The sequence below is a fragment of the Haliotis asinina genome, chromosome 10 (assembly GCF_037392515.1).
Source record: "Haliotis asinina isolate JCU_RB_2024 chromosome 10, JCU_Hal_asi_v2, whole genome shotgun sequence".
Classification (NCBI taxonomy): Eukaryota; Metazoa; Mollusca; class Gastropoda; order Lepetellida; family Haliotidae; genus Haliotis; species Haliotis asinina.
Genome location: NC_090289.1, coordinates 33,323,053 through 33,344,407, shown reverse-complemented (window position 1 = coordinate 33,344,407; position 21,355 = coordinate 33,323,053). Strand labels below are relative to the sequence as shown.

The window sequence follows — 21,355 nt, the reverse complement described above, 5'->3', positions numbered from 1 at the left end:
GCGAGCAGGATACATCTGCAGATACATTCACCAAAAAGGACCCGTGAAGGCTCGCTGACTTAGTTGGCACATGTCATTGGATCCCAATTGCGCAGATCGATGCTCTTACTGTTTATCACTGGATTGTCTGGTCCAGACTCGATTATTTACAGACCGCCGCCATAAAGCTGGAATATTGTTGAGTGCGGCTTAAAACTCAACTCACTCATTCATTTCACCGAAAAGGGTTTGTGATTGACACAGATGGAATTAAACGGCACGAATTGTACATGGACAACATTATAATATATGGAGAATTTAACAGTACCCGCTGAACCGATGGGGATTCGGAACTACGTAATATATACATAAGATGTTCCATTGCTTCCCGCTATTAACGGATCCACTGTTAAAACGTCTGTACCTCAATTAAAAACTATTAATTTATAATACAAGACATAAATCCTGAAAATGAATATGTCGCACTGTGACATTTTGTGAAGCTGAATCGATCACTCTGCCCTCAAGACATACAGTCTATATCAACTTTGAGTGTGTACATTAAAGGGCATCGGAAAAATCAGCACATTTCTCATCAGTTTCTCATCAGTTGCAACATCATTTAATACTATATCGGAATACAATGTGTACAACATCAAGCTGTACACATCTCCTACTGGTATATGCATCCTCAAGACGAGCCTTCACCTCAAAACTATCACCGAAAACTCCGAAAATGTCGTCGAGGCTATTGATAAGATGAATATTTCATTAATTTCATGAATTCTCGCGGCGTCTGTCTGCATACTTATGCAAATTATGATATCAGACAACGACGGCGACTTTGATATCACAATCTACGCCCCTCAAACTATTCATAACATCAATAGTTAACGAGTAGCATGCCTTGGATGCATCTCTTAACGCTATGTTACCATACTGGAATACATAGAAACATGGCGGATGACGATACCACAAATGGGCTTCACACATTGTGCCTAGGTGGGAGTCGAACCCGGGTCTTCCACGTGACGAGCGACTGCTTTAACCGCTGAACTACCCCACCACCCCTGGTTTGAGTCAAAATAAGATTTAGGCTACACAATACAATGCCGTGGAGAACGGTCGACAGACCACAGAGATAATGTATATGCACATACATATCAGTCTGAGATTTTAAGACGAATATATATGTGCGAATATATTTTACTTGTAATTCAACTGTGTCCCTCTAATACTGTACAGGATTCATATTCATCAATGTATTTGGAGGTGTCTGCGCGGACATTGGGGTAGGGGGCTAAATTTATGTATTTAGTTATTTCGGGATACCGATAATATCAATTCATGATTCGAGTAAGTTGTTAGTTTCAATACTCTAGCAATCTCTTGGACGTGGACTTCGGCGTGACTGTTGAACGTTTGAATCTGTGAGGTACCCCGCCGCCTCTTATGATTCTGTATTTACGATTAAATATTAAACGACAGTTAAAGTTCAGGGCTGTCATTTGTGACTTATCAATACCCACACATATATAATTAAATAATCAGTTTATGAGTAAAGTTCTTTATGATAATTATGCTCCACAGTCATGCGATTGTTTGACCTTACATATTCATACGGTCGCACATCAGACGTTGTTCAAAGAAATCTGAGAACAAACTAATATCATCCATTTTTTATGAAAAGGATTTGTTTCAACCTAATAACTAGCACACACGCACATAACTAACCAGACGTTGTCAGGACAGATGACCGTCTGTGCCGCTTCTGCCAACAAGATACTTTACAGGGCTTGGGGAAATTTGTTTTTGTTTTTGTTTGATTGTTAAACAGTTTCTTGTTTTGACCGAATATCCAGTGGTTGACATTATGAACATCGATCTACGCAATTGGAATGCACCGATGTCCATGAATGAGACTGACCACTCGTTTCGGTGAGCTCCTTCTTTCAACAAGAGTACAGGTTACCGAAGACCATTCATAACCCGGATCGTCAAAGGTCAAGATAATATTTTCATGACGACAATTTATGGATAAACATCAACAATAGATGCCGTCACAAGAAATAGTTCAAATATTTTAATTGAAAAAAGCATTTACAACAGAATAATTTTCAAGTATTTATAACAGAACAGTTCAGGTATAGGGCCCTATTCCTCAAAGAGATCGCAGATCGTAGCTCTACGTCAGTCTCAACTCCCATACTTCAACATAGACTTATGGCTCTCGTAGCGCTAGGATCGCCTTCGGGAACGGAGCCCGATACGTGGGGCCATGAGAATGGAGGATGTTCAGTTCAGTTAATGTTAATGTATGACTCTTACGAAAATCAAGGCCTTGAACAACAGCAGATGCTGAGTAAATGAAATTAATTCCTAACTACTTACTTCTTAAGTCAATTTAACTTAACGACAGGAGCAAATATCTTTGTTTAGTAAGACACATACATCAATGCATTCGTAACGACTATTTTAAGACATTTCCAAATTACACCCTTCAGTATATTACCGTTGTCCTTTCTGCTTAATAACACTCATACAACACCATGTCACTAAAATGAATCCAAATACAATGACAATGCACAATGTAGTTTTACATGTAGTTTTACATGTAGTTTTACATGTAGTTTTACACATATGCATATATTTATGCAGTCATCGTCAAAAACACCTTAATCCTCATCGGAAAAGATAGTGAATTACATGTACTGATAATAGACATAAGCGACACAGTCCTCTCATATTTACAAGTACTCACTACTAAAAACAACTGATTGCAAAATGCCGAACATGTGTTTAATATGAATCACTATGAAATAGTAGTGATACCACGTGTCCACAAAAAGGTGAGTGAACCTGCGCCACAGGTGTCACCCGTTATAAACAAATGCAGAGGTTATTCATCTGAATTTATAAGACAATAACTGAAAACATATTTCATAAGTCGTAACGTGCACTTGCTATCAATATATGGAATTCATAATCAGATCACCGATAGTAGTGAAACGGGAATGAGTCAATGTATTTATGTAACCTTCTCTGAATAATTCAGTATTTTGTGTCACTTATGCCGCTAAACACTTACCTTTAAGATGCAAATAAAATCCTTTCGACACATTCATCGCCTTTTTATTGATTGCACTTTTATATAATCCATAATTTCTTTGTTAATATGGAACAACAACTACAACGCAATGTGTCCTGACATGAGCGCACCCTCCTCAACGCTGCCATGGAGGACTTCTACATAACGTGAATAAAAACAATAGTTGCCGAAGTGATTGTTCATTGTTGTTTCTATTGCAACGGCTCAGATTGCAAGGGCCTCCCTTCCTCTATAGATCGCAACTGCGCCAGGGTCACTGTCGGTCCATTATCATAAAGCAACATGAATGTTGTTTTAAATCATTCTGTTTGTCGTGTTATGAATATGCATCATTGCAATATTAATCTAATCTGGATTACAGGATACAAAGTGTCAAGAACTCTTGAAAGTGGATTTTGACTTGCCATGTGGAGATGAGGTTTAATTACATGTACCATGAAATGTGTCGCTGATATAACTACCCCAAGGGGTTTATCATCGATACACCTTCAGTACTATAATCCATTCAATCGATCTGTTACCGGTGAATTAATTCAAGAAATGAACAAGACAATCTTTGCTAAATATATTACTACGAATTCTACACCATTACTCCCCAAGACTTTCTTTAACGTCAATCAATACCTCGTGATATCACGATGAAGCACTTTAATGATTGACACTCAACCGAAACACTTCACAGCACATGGTTCCATTCTCCTTGTTGCATAGAAATCAATCAGACTTTAAAACATTTCTGTGAGGTTAGCATTCGTACACTTTCAATCGGAAACAGAATGTGTGAACAGGGGATGGTTGGTAGCGCTAGATAGATAACTGAATGAATGTTTTCATGCAATAAGCAATACCCTTCATGGTGGGAACATCACATAATGAGATTTACACATGGATACTTTTTGAATGAGATGGGTTTAAAACTGAACAGTTATATTGTGATATCGTGTCAGTTTGATAGGGGAAGACGCGATGTGGCGTATGTCGTATGAATTTACCATTCTGGCGGGACCAAAGAGCCCAGGTTTGGTGCTCCAAATTTAGGAATCAGGACGTTTCATGAAGTTGAACCTACGGATTATGGAAGGCTGTAGAAAGCCAGTGTAATGGAATATCAGCGCCATTCCCCCATATATGATTATCAAATAGGTAAATTTATGTACATGATATGCATATAAGAGAGTGGCCTTGGTTAATCCGCATACACATGCGTACACACATGCCTCTCAGTGGTATGTAGAGATGTTTGTTGATAAAACATATATATGCATCATTTGTATATTAGAAACGGGTCAGTTTGGGTTAATCTATATGTACACGCAGACGGCTGGACAGAGAGACAGGCAGGCAGGCAGGCAGGCAGGCAGATAGATAGATAGACAGATAGATAGATAGATAGATAGATAGATAGATAGATAGATAGATAGGCATATAATTGGTGAAGGCCCATTTAGTAACTAGTAATTCATAATAGATGTACTGTTGTGTCAGATAACACAATACATGATGGTATCTTGCAAAGTGATCGAAAAAGGACTATTCACTTTTTCCATCTAGGTGGTTTCTCTTTTTTTTATTATTTCTGTTTCCAATATTATAGATACACAGGTAATTGGCAGGTAACACATATGCATGCGCATTCACTGTGGATTTTCATACTGTGAAGTAATTGTACTGTGGAGATATTTGCAAGTCAATTTATACAAGAACTTTATAAGTTACGGCAAAAGTAATCGTCACTAACTTCTTTTAAGTTCATTACTTGCTTATCTCTCCTCCATCAGGTTACATATGATATAGTTTTCAGATTGGCAGGAGGCGGGGGGAGGGGGCACTGTGTAAGAGTGACGGAGTATTGCTTTACGCCGCTGTTAGCACTAGCCCAGCAGTGAACTGGCGGGGGACATCAGAAATGGACATCACACTTTGCCTCCATGTGGGAATCGAACCCGGATCTTCGACGTGACGAGCGAACGCTTTAACCACTAGGTTACACGTCCGCCGTCACTGTGTAGGAATCGTATATTAATCTGAATCCACTAATATAGTAACCATAACGACACTTTAAATCAATATCACCTTTCTCGTTTTCTAGTTATAATGGACTGCGTTTTAGATTATTAGTTATCGGATTATGTTTCCAGTCTTATTTTGTAAACTGGTACAAGGCAGCAAAAGACGCCGGTAATGAAATTGCTGATTAAAGTGTAATGCTAATTAGTTTGTTAAAGTCTTTTGATAAACGTCTGAATGCTTTAAGTGTGATTGGAATGAGACATCATCAGAGTACGTGGAACAAACATTCAATGTAATAGGTTCATTCATTATGCATCGCCAGTCAATATTTCGGGTGGATGGATCAACTACACTAAACAAATACCGAAATATGCCGATCAGTCAGTGCATAGTTCGGAGTGAATGACACAGTTGATCATATTTTCAAAGTGTCATTCTTCTAACGAAATAACAGAACTGTTTCTTACCCTATTCGGGTGATTATGGAGTTAAAGTGTGCGTGCGTGTGTGTGTGTAAATACAAGGTATGTGTTCACAAGGTAGGTTTCATGCTCAAAAATAACAATATATTAACGTAAACATAATTTATCATCAAGCACAGATACAACTGAAGTCGTATATGTTTACACTGATGGCGGGGCAAAACGTCGATCTGAAACCTTGCTGGGGTAATCTAACCCATCCTGTCACCGTGACTTCTTAAAATGGAAATTTGACAACTGGTAGGTTCGAAATCCGGTTTGGAGACGACCCCCCAAAGTACTGGAATCTTTACCATTCTGAGGAAGTGTTATCCCAAATATAACATATATGCAACATTTCTGATTAATATATATTCTGAAGAACATAAATTTTCTATTCGATTCCTATCATTTCTCAAACACGAATATGCCTTTTTGACAAATAAACGCATGTGTTTCCTTTAAGTATGAAAGTAGAGTTTAGTCTTTTTGTCAAAACAAGTCTTTGATTAAATATGAAAATTACTTCTGCAGCTGTGTCTAGTAAACGCATGTGCTTGATTCAAGTATGAAAGTAAGTTATGACTTTTTGCCAAACAAACGCTACTTTGGTTAAATTATGAAAGTAAGATTCGTCATTTTTGCAAAATATGCGCATATGCTTGATTCAAGTATGAAAGTAATTTATGCCTTTTTGCCAAACAAACGCTTATCTTTGGTTAAATTATGAAAGTAAGACTCGACATTTTTGCAAAACATGCGCATATGATTTACTAAAGTATGAAAGTAAATTGTGCCTCTTTGGCCTAATAAACGTATATGTTTTATCAAAGCATGAAAGTAAATTGACCAAACAAACTTTAAAAGAGAAACTCGTGGATAAGAAAGATTGATCTTTACACAATTTATCACAAAGCGTAAAACAACCACTTTCGACCAAAACTAATAAATGCTTAGCAACGGTGTATTATGGGATAACACACAGTTAGCGTGAAAGGGCATGTTCACATCTAAACACACTGCAACCTACAGAACCTACAATAGTTCAAGTAGTTTGATGATTAATACAGAGCCTAAAAAGAAACACTCTCTTAGCTTTCTAGATTGTCATTGTCTGACATTTTCCCTGTCAAACCCAAAGAGGTAAATTGATTTGGAACGAGAGATATCAAGTACATAAATGCCGACCAAGCTCCAGTTGTTTCTTGTACATATACTCATACCAGTCATGCATAATAAACACGCTGAATGGACACTAATGCATGACTTCCGGGTATTGTTTTCCGCACGTTTGACCAGCTGTTGTTGACCAATGGTAAACATAGAGTGTATTGTTCTGTCATCTGAATATTAACACAATCTACGATTTGATGAAACGATGGGCACGTTCTGGGGTCCTTTCGTGGGGAATGGTTAGATTTCACAGGACGTTTTAATAATGAGCACTGATGGAAATGAAACGATGCTGCAGTGTTTACCAAAAGAGTTTCAGTTATCCTTTCATGGCGTTTACAAGGGTATATTGCCTTTTTGGCCAGTGAAACCTGTTTCCGTTGATTATAGAGACTGGTCATTTTATATCCAGATATAACGCAAAAACATAACATTTAGGCTATGGAGTTTTATTTTCATCAAAATAGTTGTTGTACTCAGATACATGACGTTTTCATGTTAAAAAGTTCCGCTAATGCATCAGTTCACCTTGTTTGTAAGCCTAATAAACTAGGTACTAATTGCAACAAATTATTTCTAAGCTCTTAAACTACAGTCTGGAACCTTGACAGTGTAGTGATATTCTCAACACTTGTTGACATACATAATATCCGTAACTGTAAAAATATTATTCTGTAATATTTCCAGCATGATTTAGTTAACTGAGGTGTAATGATCATTTAAAAAATGCATAAAGAAAATTTGGAAAACATCGTTTGTGAAGAGACGATTACAGTTAAATATTTCATCACTTCTTCCTGATCATATTTAGATGACAAAATACCGGCATATCATCTTTGTTAGACATTTAGAACAGTTCTCACAAAGGTTATCTAAGATTGTCTCCACAAAAAGTAAAATCGTTTTTAAAAAGTATAAACTTTTTCCGTTTGAAAGATTCTGTTCCAGGTCTGGAAAACTATTCTAAGAAGTGTCAGCCAGTGTAAACATACACCTCTACTGAACAGTATACGAAACGCAATTTTTGAAAAACTGAAAATTTCATAAAGTAAGCGTTTATGTTTATGTCTTCTCTGTAGAAACTTGGCAAGAAGCCAGGGTTTCGTTTCTCTTGCTGTTCAGTATATGCCCTGTTCCGGTTTGTAATCTAGAGAGCAATTTCAAGAGAATGATTTTTATTTGTTGTAGGGTGCTGTCTTTAAAGTACATTTACTCAGACACGTCATACATTAAACAGCAGCGCAAAGGTGAAAACAATCTAAACAAATGGCATTCCTTGATGAAGCCAATATGGCAGCTGACAACGTCGCATTTTAAATGTTTCGTTAAATAATAACGTGTCAAGGATAACACAAAATGAAACAACATGTTAACTGCAATGTGAACAGGGCTCGTTAATTTTTCATTTAGCTTCCCCGTTAGTTTTCGTATTGTGTGGGCGGGACGTACGCTTTCAGATAGGTAGTTGTGGTCGTGTTAATAGTATTAATATTTAGTATTAATAGTAAATATTTTAAAAAAGAATACCACAGTCATAAATGCAAGAACGGTTGTAGCTATGGGTATGGTTTTCACGAACACTTGGTGTCCTAACTACCTGACAGATATTTATACAGAAGCGTATATAGTCTGAAAACTATTGATTATTGGCTTTTGAGCTGGACTAAGGACCATTGTGATGTTATTAGAATGACATACTATGGAAATATCAGTAACGCGATACTATTAACAATAGTTCTTAGCCAAAAGGAGTGAGTAAATGAATTTTGTTTTACGCCGCACTCAGCAATATTTCGGCGGTGTGTAAATAGTCGAGTCTGGACCAGACAATCCAATGACTAACAACATGAGCATCGATCTGCGCAATTGGCATGTGTCAACGAAGGCAGCGAGCCTGACTACCCGATCCCGTTAGTCGCCACTTACCACAAGCATAGTTGTCTTTTATGGCAAGCATGGGTTGCTGAAGTCCTATTCTACCCCGGAAATCCACAGGTCTAGCCAAAAGGAACTGTCACTGACATATAGTATTGCTTTTGTGAAGATATTCTTCTAGTATTGGGTGGTGAGGCAGTTTATTGGTTAAAGAGGTCGCTTTAGATCTAGGTTCCATTCCCCACATGGGGACAAAGTGTGAGGCCCATTTCTGGTGTCCCTAGCCGTGATGTTGCTGGAATATTGCTATAAGCTGTGCAAAAGCCATACTCACTCACTTTAACAGTCTGTCACTGTCCCATCGGCCAAGTTCGTACAGCAACCCTACTGTACTGCATTAAAAAGGTACAGATTCTGCAGATGTCTCAGAATTGCCCATCCCGTTGAAGTTGCTTTACCATTGGAATTTCCTTTTTACGCTTTGTGTTTTAACACACCTTACATATGAATCGGTCTGTAAGTGATGAGTATGGATCAGAAAATCCAGTGACTGGCATCATAAGTATCGATCTAAGTAACAGGGATAGGATGGCACGTGTCAACCAAATAAGCGAGCCTGACCATTCGATTCTGTTACATCCCTCTTACAAGAATAGTTTGCTGAAGACCAATTGTAAGTTTATTATGGGCAACTTAATGCCATAAACGTAGGAGTAATTCCAGTGCTGAATTGTGCAGAGACCCCTCGTCATTACAAGAATGCCGTTAGCGAAAAGAGAACGCATGTCCAGCCCACAGGCAGCACTCGTCATTCTTCACATTTATACTGCTGTCTGGCCTTGCATGACAGTCTTCCAGCCATGCAACAACAGCCTATAAACACACCAATCAAGTAATGGACCGGAACATCCAATTATATATAGGTTTAATTTACGAAGAACAAAGGGTCTCTTGCTTACGAGTAAAATGAAAACGCTTGGGAAATGAATTTCATGAATTGTTTCCGACTTTGCTGTCCAAAATACTCACTTCCTGATTGTACTTCTACGAATGTCAATGCCCAACAATCCCGTTCATTCCTTGGTCCAGCAGATTGCGATGAATCATATAAGGTCATCACTCTTGATGTTACTTTAATGTGACTGAGAGGGTTGGTGCTCATGATATCAACGCTAGATTGTCTGGAGAGGATTCAGAGCTCAGCAGCAAGGTGAATATCTGAGATCCCTATAGAACACCAGTTGTCAAAGTCTTGCACTGGATCCCTGTGTCCGATCGTATTGTCTACAAGAATCATGACTGTTCAAGCTGAAATACCACAGACTGTGACGTAATCTTCAAGTTGCAGAGGATTCAGAACTCGGTCAAACTTTAAATATAAACTTTGATGGGGGGATCATGGACCATAATAAGTCGGGAGAATTTCAATTGAAATCTCAATGACAATGACGTCAAGAGTCCACAAGCGGGACAGGGGTCAAACGACCATGTCACAAGCTCAATAACGGGTATGTCCACCATCGGCATTGCGAACAGCAGTGCATCTGCGACCCTTATGGGTCACACCTATCCATCTGTCCGGTCTTGATGTTGTTACACGTAGACGTATAAGAACGTGGCCGATCCATGACGTCATTTGTGTTCTGGTAGCGTCTCACCAGTGCAGAAATGGTGTTCCGGTGGCAGTGGAAATGAGCAGCCACTTGTCATTGAGACATTCGCCCACGGGCCATCCCAATGGCCTCATGACGTTGTGCAGACGTTAGCCTTGGCATGTTATGCGTTTCAATAGTCGTTTAATTTTTTGAACGATCGTACGGGCAGGGGTCGGGCTTTCCAAAGTGATAGTGCTGTGTGGCATTCATTTGCTCTTTACGTCTCAAGGACGTAACCACTGATGTCACGGAACGTGATTCGTGCGTGCATGTTGGATACATGTCACTAATCTCTGAGTTTAAATCCTTATGTGTCTACACACGTTTGATGAATTTAGATTTTTAATTTTTGTATGCACAGTTTCTTTATGTGCCTGGTACATGTTGTTGTCATGGTTGAAAGAAAACCCATCTTATGCCTCCACCTTGTTAAACCTTTTTTTAAAAAAAACGCAGAGAATCACTGATTTACGATATCAACAGAAAACAACCGGATAACCTTTAACTTCTTTCGAATAGTATAGTATACAATAAATCACTATCATTGTTACATAAACCAGTCAGTTGTATCGTCACTGTAAAGGAAGAAATCACTTTGTGGTGAAAAAAATCATTGTACGTTCTGCTTGTGATTTGATTTTGAGTCACAATCGATAAGCAGATTCTTCAAAATAGGAAAAATAGTGTTTTATTGATGGAGTAAATACCGTGCTGATTTATCGACTAGTATCAGTCTGGTACATAAGCACGTTGATATCATGTCGGTGTGAAATGTTTTTGTGAGTTTTATTGTGCAACAGAGTTTGGGGGCTCGAATGATATTCCAGCCCAATACAGATAATCAGATTACCTAGAACATCATTTTAACGACGTTTAATAACGAGCTATGTAGTAAGAGCTTTTTATATGGCTTTAGTTATTTGATTTTATAGTGTTTTACATTTCCTTTGACAATAATTTCTACAATAACAGTTAGCACAGTAGAGACCTTCATAAATATATAGAGAGCATTGGCATCGATTGTTAGAACAAAATACGCCGAGTTTGATGATGGCAAGAAAATAAAAACTAAATAGGCTTTGGGTTAGGCAGTGGGTCTCTGGGTTTCAATTCCCATATGCGTGAAATGTGGAACTGCTGGAGTATTACTATAGAGGCCGTAAAACCGTATTCACTCATATTCCAACTGAATGAATGTTGTTTTACGACTGGACAATTTTGACGGATTAAACGCTGTTGTATACATCAATCTTAAATCTACGCTTGTGTTAAGGTATGGGCATTACTATCACCTTAGCGGTACGGTCGCTTTGTGCAACGAATCAGTAAATATACGTGGACCGGACAAACCAGGGGTTGATGTCATGAACATCGTTTGGATATGTCACAGTCTCCTCCATCTCTTACATTTATTTGATTGTTTGGAATGCTGGATATCTGTCAGGAATCCTGTCACGGTTAAGGGACTAAAATTTGTACAGTCATTAGAAACAAATCAGAACACTTAGCATGTCAAAAGTTTCTTCATATCCTACACGTCAACTTTCAAAAATATATATGAGGAGGAGGAGGACATTTCAAAATGTGATGCATCGGTAACCAAAACTGACTAAATATTTCATTTTTCTCAAGTGAGCACTTGATTAGAATTTGCATATGTCTATCATGGGTGAATAATACACGTGAGGCAAGATCCGCTAACCTGTCCGCGAACACCTCGTATCTTGATAAGTTATTCATTAACACATACATGACACAGTATCTCATGGTGCCAATCACTGGATAATCTGGTCCGAACTCGATTACTTACAGACAGCCGTCTGACAACCGTAATATTTCTGATCGTCATCGACTCTGAAAACAGCAGGTCTACACAACAACATGTTCCAACAAGTCACGAATAAAGTCAAGATGAACAGCAATTGTACGCCACGTCGTTACCAGTATGACTACAGTACATTATATACACCAGCTGTAACTAAGAAAGCGAATTCTTTATACAGATGTAATAAACTGACTTAAGTACTTACAGAATCAGAGATGAAAACAACTCCCATGTGTGTAGTGTTTTTGCCTCTCTTGGTCCCTCATTTCACTAGCTGCAGTCGATTATGCACTGTAATTAGCGTTATTAGTTATGCGCGCAAAGTTTTTGATCAAATCCCCAGAGATTTTACCTGAGTTCAGTTACTCTTCTCACACTAGTATTTATTTGTGCAGTTTGACTGTGACGTCAATGCATTAAATCCATTGTTTCATTTCTCATACGTGAAAGTCATTGTTCTGTAGGTTCCATCTTCATTTGTCTTCAGTGCATTTTGCCAACACTGCGAAAAATGCACCCGTTACATTTATTGGGGACTAGTCTAACGTATTTTGTGTGTTTTTATTACTTTTTTCTCTGTTGAAACTAATTAACTAGACGTCATCGCATTTAAAGTGGTCTGTGGAGGGCAAGGAATAACTGTAGTTGGCACTGAAACACTTGCAGATTCAGTGAGTGAGAGTTATTTTATGTCGCATCAGATGTCGTTTTAAATAATTGATGGGGGCATTAGATGATGATGAAAAATGTTCCATATAGTGAGTAAGTGAGTTAATATTTAACGTCACATCGGCAATATTTCAGCCATATCGTGACGGCGTTCCATATAGAAATAACACACACACACACACACACACACACACACACACACACACACGAATTGTTTTCAGCAGTTGTGGGATCTTACCATTATGTATTTAATATTGACATTGCTTCTCTTCACACTCATCAAGAATAAAATTGTAAACCCGAGGAATTTTAAATAATACCGATACGCATCTACTGGAAATTTTAAGCTAGACCATACGTCCTAACTCCAATGCAAATATTTCACGCGCAAATACATTTGCATGAATAATGTGGAGTGAGTTTTAGTTTTAACTAGCTATATTCCAGCAGTGTCAAGTGGGAGAACGTCATAATCGACTTTTAAACACTGTACCCACGTGGGGAATGTATCCGGGTATCTTGGTTTTGCTGGGATCCTTAGTAACTAACTCGACTATACAGATACGCAAAGGACATGAAAAAAGAAGTAGACAAAGAACGTACGCAATAGCCTCCAATATGGCTGGCTACACGTTCTACCCACGCCGCACACCCCACATACATTCGCATACTTGCAACGAACGGCACGTTCAATACAGGTAAACAAAATTCACTGCCAGGAAAAATACCCGTACTGAACTGTACTGATCAAAAACTGCCAAAACACCCAAACAGACATTGTCAGCACACTTTTCGGCGCGGCGCCCGTGCGTCACACAAAAAGCACGTTTGTCTGGTACAACTGACTTCTGTATATGCTGACGCAAACAACGAAAGCGAGAGCTTGGAGTTTGGATCGCATGTTATTCATGAACAGTGTAGAACCAACATTAAATATTAAAGAATTACTTCAAAATATGTTTTATATGGTAACTCCCATGTCAGTAAAACGGGAGGATAAAAAATAAGGTCGACAAGTTAATCAATATCGATTATATATTATTCGTTGGGTAAACAGTACATCACAGGTGAGCACACACACCCCTCGGGTTAACACAGGTGTATAGCAGACGCAATCAATAAACGCGATTTCGTATAATTAACAAATAGTAAACTGATAACCAGTGCTTGTGTAATTAAATGACGCATAGCAAGGCCTTACCTCTGGGAATTATTACATTATTACATTAAAGAGAATCCCCAATAGCTTTAACAATGTTGGGCTATATCTCCGTTTCAAAGTTCACATACACGTAAATCATTTATTGCTGTCCTACATGTACATTTGTTACGTTATCGATAACAATTAGTACCATAGAATAAAGGATGATATGTCGTTTTGGTGGTAGGTTCACATTGTTCATTTTGAAACTTTAGAATGAATGGGATCACGTCGCCAGATCAGCACGTAAAGGTAGTGAGTGCTGTCATGGAGACACACACAAAAGATGCTGGAATGTTGACAGACAGAAATACAGGGTCAACAAATGCAAGTAGTGCTGCCAAACAGACACGTACAGAGTTTACAAATGCATGTAGTGCTGCCAGACATACACATAAAGGATGAACAGATGCAGGTAGTGCTGACAGACAGACACATACAGAATTAACAGATGCAGGTAGTGCTGCCAGACAGAAATACAGGATCAACAAATGCAAGTAGTGCTGCCAGACAGACACATACAGAGTTTACAGGTGCATGTAGTGCTGCCAGACAGACACATAAAGGATGAACAGATGCAGGTAGTGCTGCCAGACAGACACATACAGAATTAACAGATGCAGGTAGTGCTGACAGACAGAAATACAGGGTCAACAAACGCAGGTAGTGCTGCAAAACAGACACATACAGAATTAAACGATGCAGGTAGTGCTGCCAGACAGACACATAAAGGATGAACAGATGCAGGTAGTGCTGCCAGACAGACACATACAGGATGAACAGATGCAGGTAGTGCTGCCAGATAGACGCATACAGGATGAACAGATGCAGGTAGTGCTGCCAGACAGACACATACAGAATTAACAGATGCAGGTAGTGTTGACAGACAGAAATACAGGATCAACAAATGCATGTAGTGCTGCCAAACAGACACATACAGGATGAACAGATGCAGGTAGTGCTGCCAGACAGACACATAAAGGATCAACAAATGCATGTAGTGCTGCCAGACAGACACATACAGGATGAACAGATGCAGGTAGTGCTGCCACACAGACACATAAAGGATGAACAGATGCAGGTAGTGCTGCCAGACAGACACATAAAGGATCAACAAATGCATGTAGTGCTGCCAGACAAACACATACAGGATGAACAGATGCAGGTAGTGCTGCCAGACAGACACATAAAGGATCAACAAATGCATGTAGTGCTGCCAGACAGACACATACAGGATCAACAGATGCAGGTAGTGCTGACAGACAGACACATAAAGGATGAACAGATGCAGGTATTGCTGCCAGACAGACACATACAGGATGAACAGATGCAGGTATTGCTGCCAGACAGACACATACAGGATCAACAGATGCAGGCAGTGATGCCAGACAGAAACATACAGGATCAACAGATGCAGGCAATGATGCCATACAGGCACATACAGGATGAACAGATGCAGGCAATGATGCCAGACAGAAATGCCAGAACCATATGTAGTGATCTTTGTTTTCATAACGTTGGGGACTGATCACAAGTGGTGACGGATATCGCCTTAGTTCTGCAGATTATACGCGAATTTAAACTTTCAAACTTTCAAGACTTGTAACAAACAAATAAACATCGTACAAATCTTTAACAGAAGAACAAACATGCAAAAGTGTCATTTTTCACATACAACATGGGTTACACCTCAAATCGTGGAGATAAAATCTTGGATGCATGTTAAAATGCATTGAGAAGAGACGCATCGTAACGTTAGAAACATATCTGTTACAAATATGGAACATGATAAATATATCTGATTGTATGACGGTATGATTTGATTATGAACTTGCACCTTCCTATGACTGAGACTCACCTTGGCCTCCATACGAATAGTGGCATGTTCGTTGGATCTGAGTTCTTTCTCCAGGCTGTCCCACTTCCGGGTTATAGTGGCACGCCGCCGACTAGCGTCGGTGATGTGGGGGAGTTGTCTTTTAATGCTCATTGCGGGAAACACCTTATTTCGACTCCCCGCCATCATGGAGAAGTCACCTGGAAACAAAAGCTATCCAGATAATATTCATGTACCTGGAATGATTGTGTGGAAAATGTTCTGAAACTGCGTAGAGAACGTCATAGGGTTCTTCTTCAAATGGGTGTATCAATGTCCCTACTTTCAAACCCATGAAGATCCGGGTAAGAATTGATCTTCAGTAACCCATGCTTGTCGTGAGAGGCGACTAGCGAGATCGGGTGGTCAGGTTCGCTGGTTTGGTAGACTCATGGCATCGGTCCCCAGTTGCGAAGATCGATGCTCATAAACCACGGATTGTCTGGTCGAGACTGGAATACTTCCAGACCGCCGCTATACAGCTGGAATATTGCAGATTGCGGCGTATGACTTATCTCACTCACTCACTCCTATACTCAAGTCCTCAGTGATCTTTAATGACAAAGAGTTTTTGACACACATGAACAGGCGGTGGTCACATTTGATGCACCATATACTCAAATGTTATTTCAAGTTAGAAATTGACTTGCCTAGCATGTCTTTATGACAAGTGGCACCGATGGGGCAGGATATTCACTACTGAACACTTGCACGTGACATATTAGGGATCTTACAGAGGATTATATTTGCCAGCATAGTTTGCTTATCATATAACGCATGGGTGTTGGTGTATTTCTTTGCTCTAGAATCAATAACATAAAAAATGTATGCATGTCAAGTTGAGCCGAAGGTAACCTGAGAAAATGAACAGGCAGTATAGCGTATTTTTTATGTATTGTAGATGTATTGGTTTGCGAAAATAGTATGGCTTTCAACTTTTAAATAAATTACAAACGTTAAATATCATCAAACTGTCGTTCTCCAAACCGGGTTCGTTTTCTCCGTAGATATAAGTAGTCGTACGGAATACAGTATTAATACATCAAAATGTATTGGGATGCTTTAACTGGCTAAGGCGTGGTAAATATAGAGCGTCATTCGGTTTTGATGCAGTGAGGAAAATAGCTGTTACAAGTATATGAATAGATCAATGAAACTCGATGATGACACCAGGTGTTCGTGAAAAGAGCAAGAACATCCAGTCCACGGGTAACATTCGTCACTCAGAGAATTTGCCTAAAATGTTAGTATTTTTATCTGCCGCCGCAGTTTTTGAATAAATCAGACAAAATATTATCTATGAAACGAAAATCCAAATTGATCTTTTTAAATTTTCACTCATGTGCAGAAGTGCTGAGGTTCTAAGACGTACACGTAAAGAAAGAACGTTAAGGAATTTGGTTTGTTGCAGGGTCATTACGGTCAGTTTTATGCCTCAGACCAAACATTTTTATCTGTGTCAGCATAACTAAATTAGCCTGCCATACAGACCCTGAAGCAGATATACCCAGTGCAACCCGTGCACGTCTAGGATGTGTGGCGAGGCTAGATTACCGCAGTTTCATGAATGAAGAAAGATGTTTATTGTATTTATAATCTTAATGTAAAAAATTCAGAGATTAGCTGTTAGTCTATGATTAAATATGCTACTGAGGTTATGATGCATCTCAGGGGTTTCAGTCCACCTGCAGAAACATCGCAGTGGGTTAAATATAGAATAAAGACGGTATTCAGAGTGTTCAGAAATTAGCTAGGTTAGATAAGTATGAACGACATTTCATATAGAAACTCGCCACTGAACTCGGGTCCTCGGCGTGACTCCCACAGCCCCAACGAGTAACGGATAGCCGAGAGTGCGTCTGGCATCTGAATGGCGAGTACGGATAGATCTGAGAGAGATTGACCTCCGAGTGACGGATAGATGTGAGAGAGTCTGACCTCCGAGTGACGAATAGATGTGAGAGTCTGACCTCCGAGTGACGGATAGATGGTGAGAGTCTGACCTCCGAGTGACGGATAGATCTGAGAGAGATTGACCTCCGAGTGACGGATAGATGTGAGAGAGATTGACCTCCGAGTGACGGATAGATCTGAGAGTCTGACCTCCGAGTGACGAATAGTCGTAAGGGTGTCTGACCTCTGAATAACAGGCTCGAGAAAGCTTGACCTCCACTCAGCGTACAAATTTGGGAGATGCTTAAGTGTTAAAAATTTAACTGGCCATAACTATTCAACGGCTTTAAACTACCGAATACAGTACAGAACAACATACCAAACGATGGTGAGTTCAGGTCACAAATCAGGTGAAACGTTGTGTCCGACGATTCCTTCAGTGCCTGACCGTGTTTGGGAGCTTGACTAATGAGAGTTTCTAGGACGTCAGTCTTGCCCCACAACGGAGCATATGTGATACATGTGATCTCATCTCAGACACGTCAATTTGTTCAAATTTGTTCACCAACAGAAAATGGGATATGTCGTGTGACTATTATACTTCTGGCGCAAGTCAAAAACAATGGCATGTCATCCCCGGAAAAAAGCAACTTTAAGGCAACTTTGACCTTCTTAAATAGCATGTCCTAAAGAAATGCGAGTGAGTGAGTGAGTGAGTTTAGTTTTACGCCGCATTCGGCAATATTCCAGCTATATGGGGGCGGTCTGTGAATAAACGAGTCTGGACCAGACAATCGAGTGACCAACAACATGAACATCGATCTGCGCAATGGGAACCGATGACATGTGTCATTCAAGTCAGCAAGCCTGACCACCCGATCCTCTTACGACAAGTATAGTCGAATTTTATGGCAAGCATGAGTTGCTGAAGGCCTATTCTACCCCGGGACCTTCATGGATCTAAAGAAATGCGATTGGTTGATTGGTTGGTTGGTTGGCTTACACCACACTCAACAATATGACAGGTGTAAATCGGATGTCTGTACACAATCGAGTCTGGACCAGACAATCGAGTGACTGACATCGAGAAACGTGAACAGAGTATGTGTTCATGAATCACTATCAAATACGAGATGATGAGTGCATCCTGTCATACTTATCTTATAAGTAACCACCCCAGGCCAGGATTATTCCCAGTGCATCATTTACCGATCCACACCAAACTTAAATATTCAGTACCGAGGTATCTGCCCCAGATGTATGTAACTATGCACACAGAGAGAGAGAAAAAGAGAGAGAGAGAGTACATTAAGTCAAGTGCGGATATAAGTGAGGATGTTCATATGAGTCTTTCAGTGAGAAGTTTAGCTGGTGTCGCGATGAAATCCCGCCAGTTACTAGACCTTTCCCCAGAATGAAATAGATGAATCTTTAGAAAGAGAAACAGGCAAATAGACTGAAAGACAGATACTTTAATACATAAGCACCCTCTCCAATATCTCGTTACTATTTTTCGGATGGTCTTTTCACCGACGGAAATAAGACTTCACTTCACTCCAATCAATCACTTAAAACAATACACTGTGGTTCTAATAATACATTATTCTTCATTGATAATGACACATAGTTCGTCCTATGCAAATGGTGTCTCATCAGATTTACATTAATTAGAATGTTTAACGCCTTACTCACAGCAGGGATAATCTACAACATCTCTATAGGCTCCCTGCTCAGAGTTTTCCTGCTCTGTGGCAGAGGCCTGTAAATAATCGAGTCTCAACCAGACAATCTCGTGATTGACATCTTGAGCATCGATCTACGCAACTGGGATACGATGACACGTGTCAACCACGTCAGCAAACCCGACCATCTGATCCCCTTAGTCGCCTGTTGCTACAAGCATTGGTTGCTGAAGATCAGTTCGCACCCCCTCCGCGGGTTAAATGAACAGCTTGTGAAATTACAGTCAAGCTTTTGCATACTTTGTACCAGTCAAACTTTAAATACTTATAATCTTCATATCATAGAAGAAATAAACATTATCGAGTCAGTATTCGAGTTCAAATTACAACGACAGAACCACAAGGTAACTTCGATGCCCTGAGACTTATTTGACATTTAGGACCATTCACTGCACCTGGCCATTTACATCAATAAAACATTATCACGGATATAGACAAAAGGTGATCAGCATCATACTTGATCAGATCAGGTTATCTTCATGTCAAAATACATCTTATCAAAGTGTACATCATATGGAGAGTGGAGATTATAATTGTGGTACTGACACAGGCAAAAGATATATAAAATGGGTACCCGGTGGGATGAAAATTTAAAGAGTTTACGACACATGACATTCACGTTCTCTGGGTCTGATAAACGTCAGAATGAGCACCTTTAGAAGGAGTGACTTTAGTTTTACCCTGCATTCAGGGATATTCCAGTTATGTGGGGGGATCTGTAAATAATCGAGTCGGGACCAGACAATCCAGTGATCAACAACATGAGCATCGATCTGCGCAGTTGGGTACAGATGACATGTGTCAGCCAAGTCAGCGAGCCTTGCACCTGATCACCCGATCCCGTTTGTCTCCTCTTACGACAAGCATGGGTTACTGAAGAGCATTTCTAAAACAACATTGTTAAAAGAGGTCGAGTTTGACAAATCACATTACTATGGACAAGTGTTTTAAGACAGCTGACATGCACATTTACACTTATAACTAGTATTTAGAACTTCTGAAGCCTTGACGATTTCGTCATTTTCTTGGATAGTTGTAGCGAGTTAAAGTTTTCATAACATTTAAGACCATTATTTCATTCATATAGCTAGACGAACAAGCCCATACATAGTACACAAGGCATTTGCGCAAAACATAAAACATTACATAAACAGTGTCAATCAAATGCCAACATATTTCTTTTGGCATAAAGAGCGGTAAAAGGTATGTGAATGGATCATAAAAAACATATCTCATTACAGCGAAATGGAAGGTGAAATCCAGGACACAGGGCCGGTTGAACTCCGAAGTTTGTGATCTCCCTACACCAGCAGCGTGTAAGGAGTTCATCTCAGTCATTCTTCAGAGTTCCGTAAATCGCCAATTCAGACACTATCAATGTCCGGTTTCAATCAGCTAACTTTGTTTTGTTCTTCTGTCGCAAAGTGTAATTTTCAGAAGTTTTGCCCACAATGTCTAGAGAGGAGAAGGGCCATATACATGTATTCAGTTAAGACATCAAGATGTGAATATGTGAAAATAATTAAGTATTCAAATGAAATTACATTTGCGTAAAGTATTATTTGAGTACTTGTTCAGCGCAGTTGTTGAATAGGTGGTGGGATAGCATGGTGGTTAAAGTGTTCACCCGTCACACCGAAGGCCTAGGTTCGATTCCCCACATGGGTACAATGTGTGAAGCCCATTTCTGGTGCCTCCCGCCGCGATATTTCTGGAACATTGACAAAATGCGGCGTAAACTAAAGTCAGGCACTCAGCTGTCGAATACATAATATCACTAAAAGATATTATTGAACATCAGGCACAATATCGTCACGCCGAAGACACGGGTTTGATTCCCCACATGGGTGCAATGTGTGAAACCCATTTCTGGTGTCCCCCGCCGTG

The 21,355-nt window shown here is 39.6% G+C and overlaps 1 protein-coding gene across 1 annotated transcript in view; it reads right to left on the bottom strand.

Annotated features, from left to right (window-relative positions):
- Positions 1–21,355, bottom strand: part of LOC137298660 (myb-like protein X) — a 43,372-nt gene that overhangs the window by 11,019 nt on the left and 10,998 nt on the right. Inside the window, exon 2 of the mRNA XM_067830943.1 lies at positions 15,816–15,994. Within this exon, the coding sequence (XP_067687044.1) occupies positions 15,816–15,994 (179 nt within the window). The remainder of the gene's footprint in view (positions 1–15,815; positions 15,995–21,355) is intronic.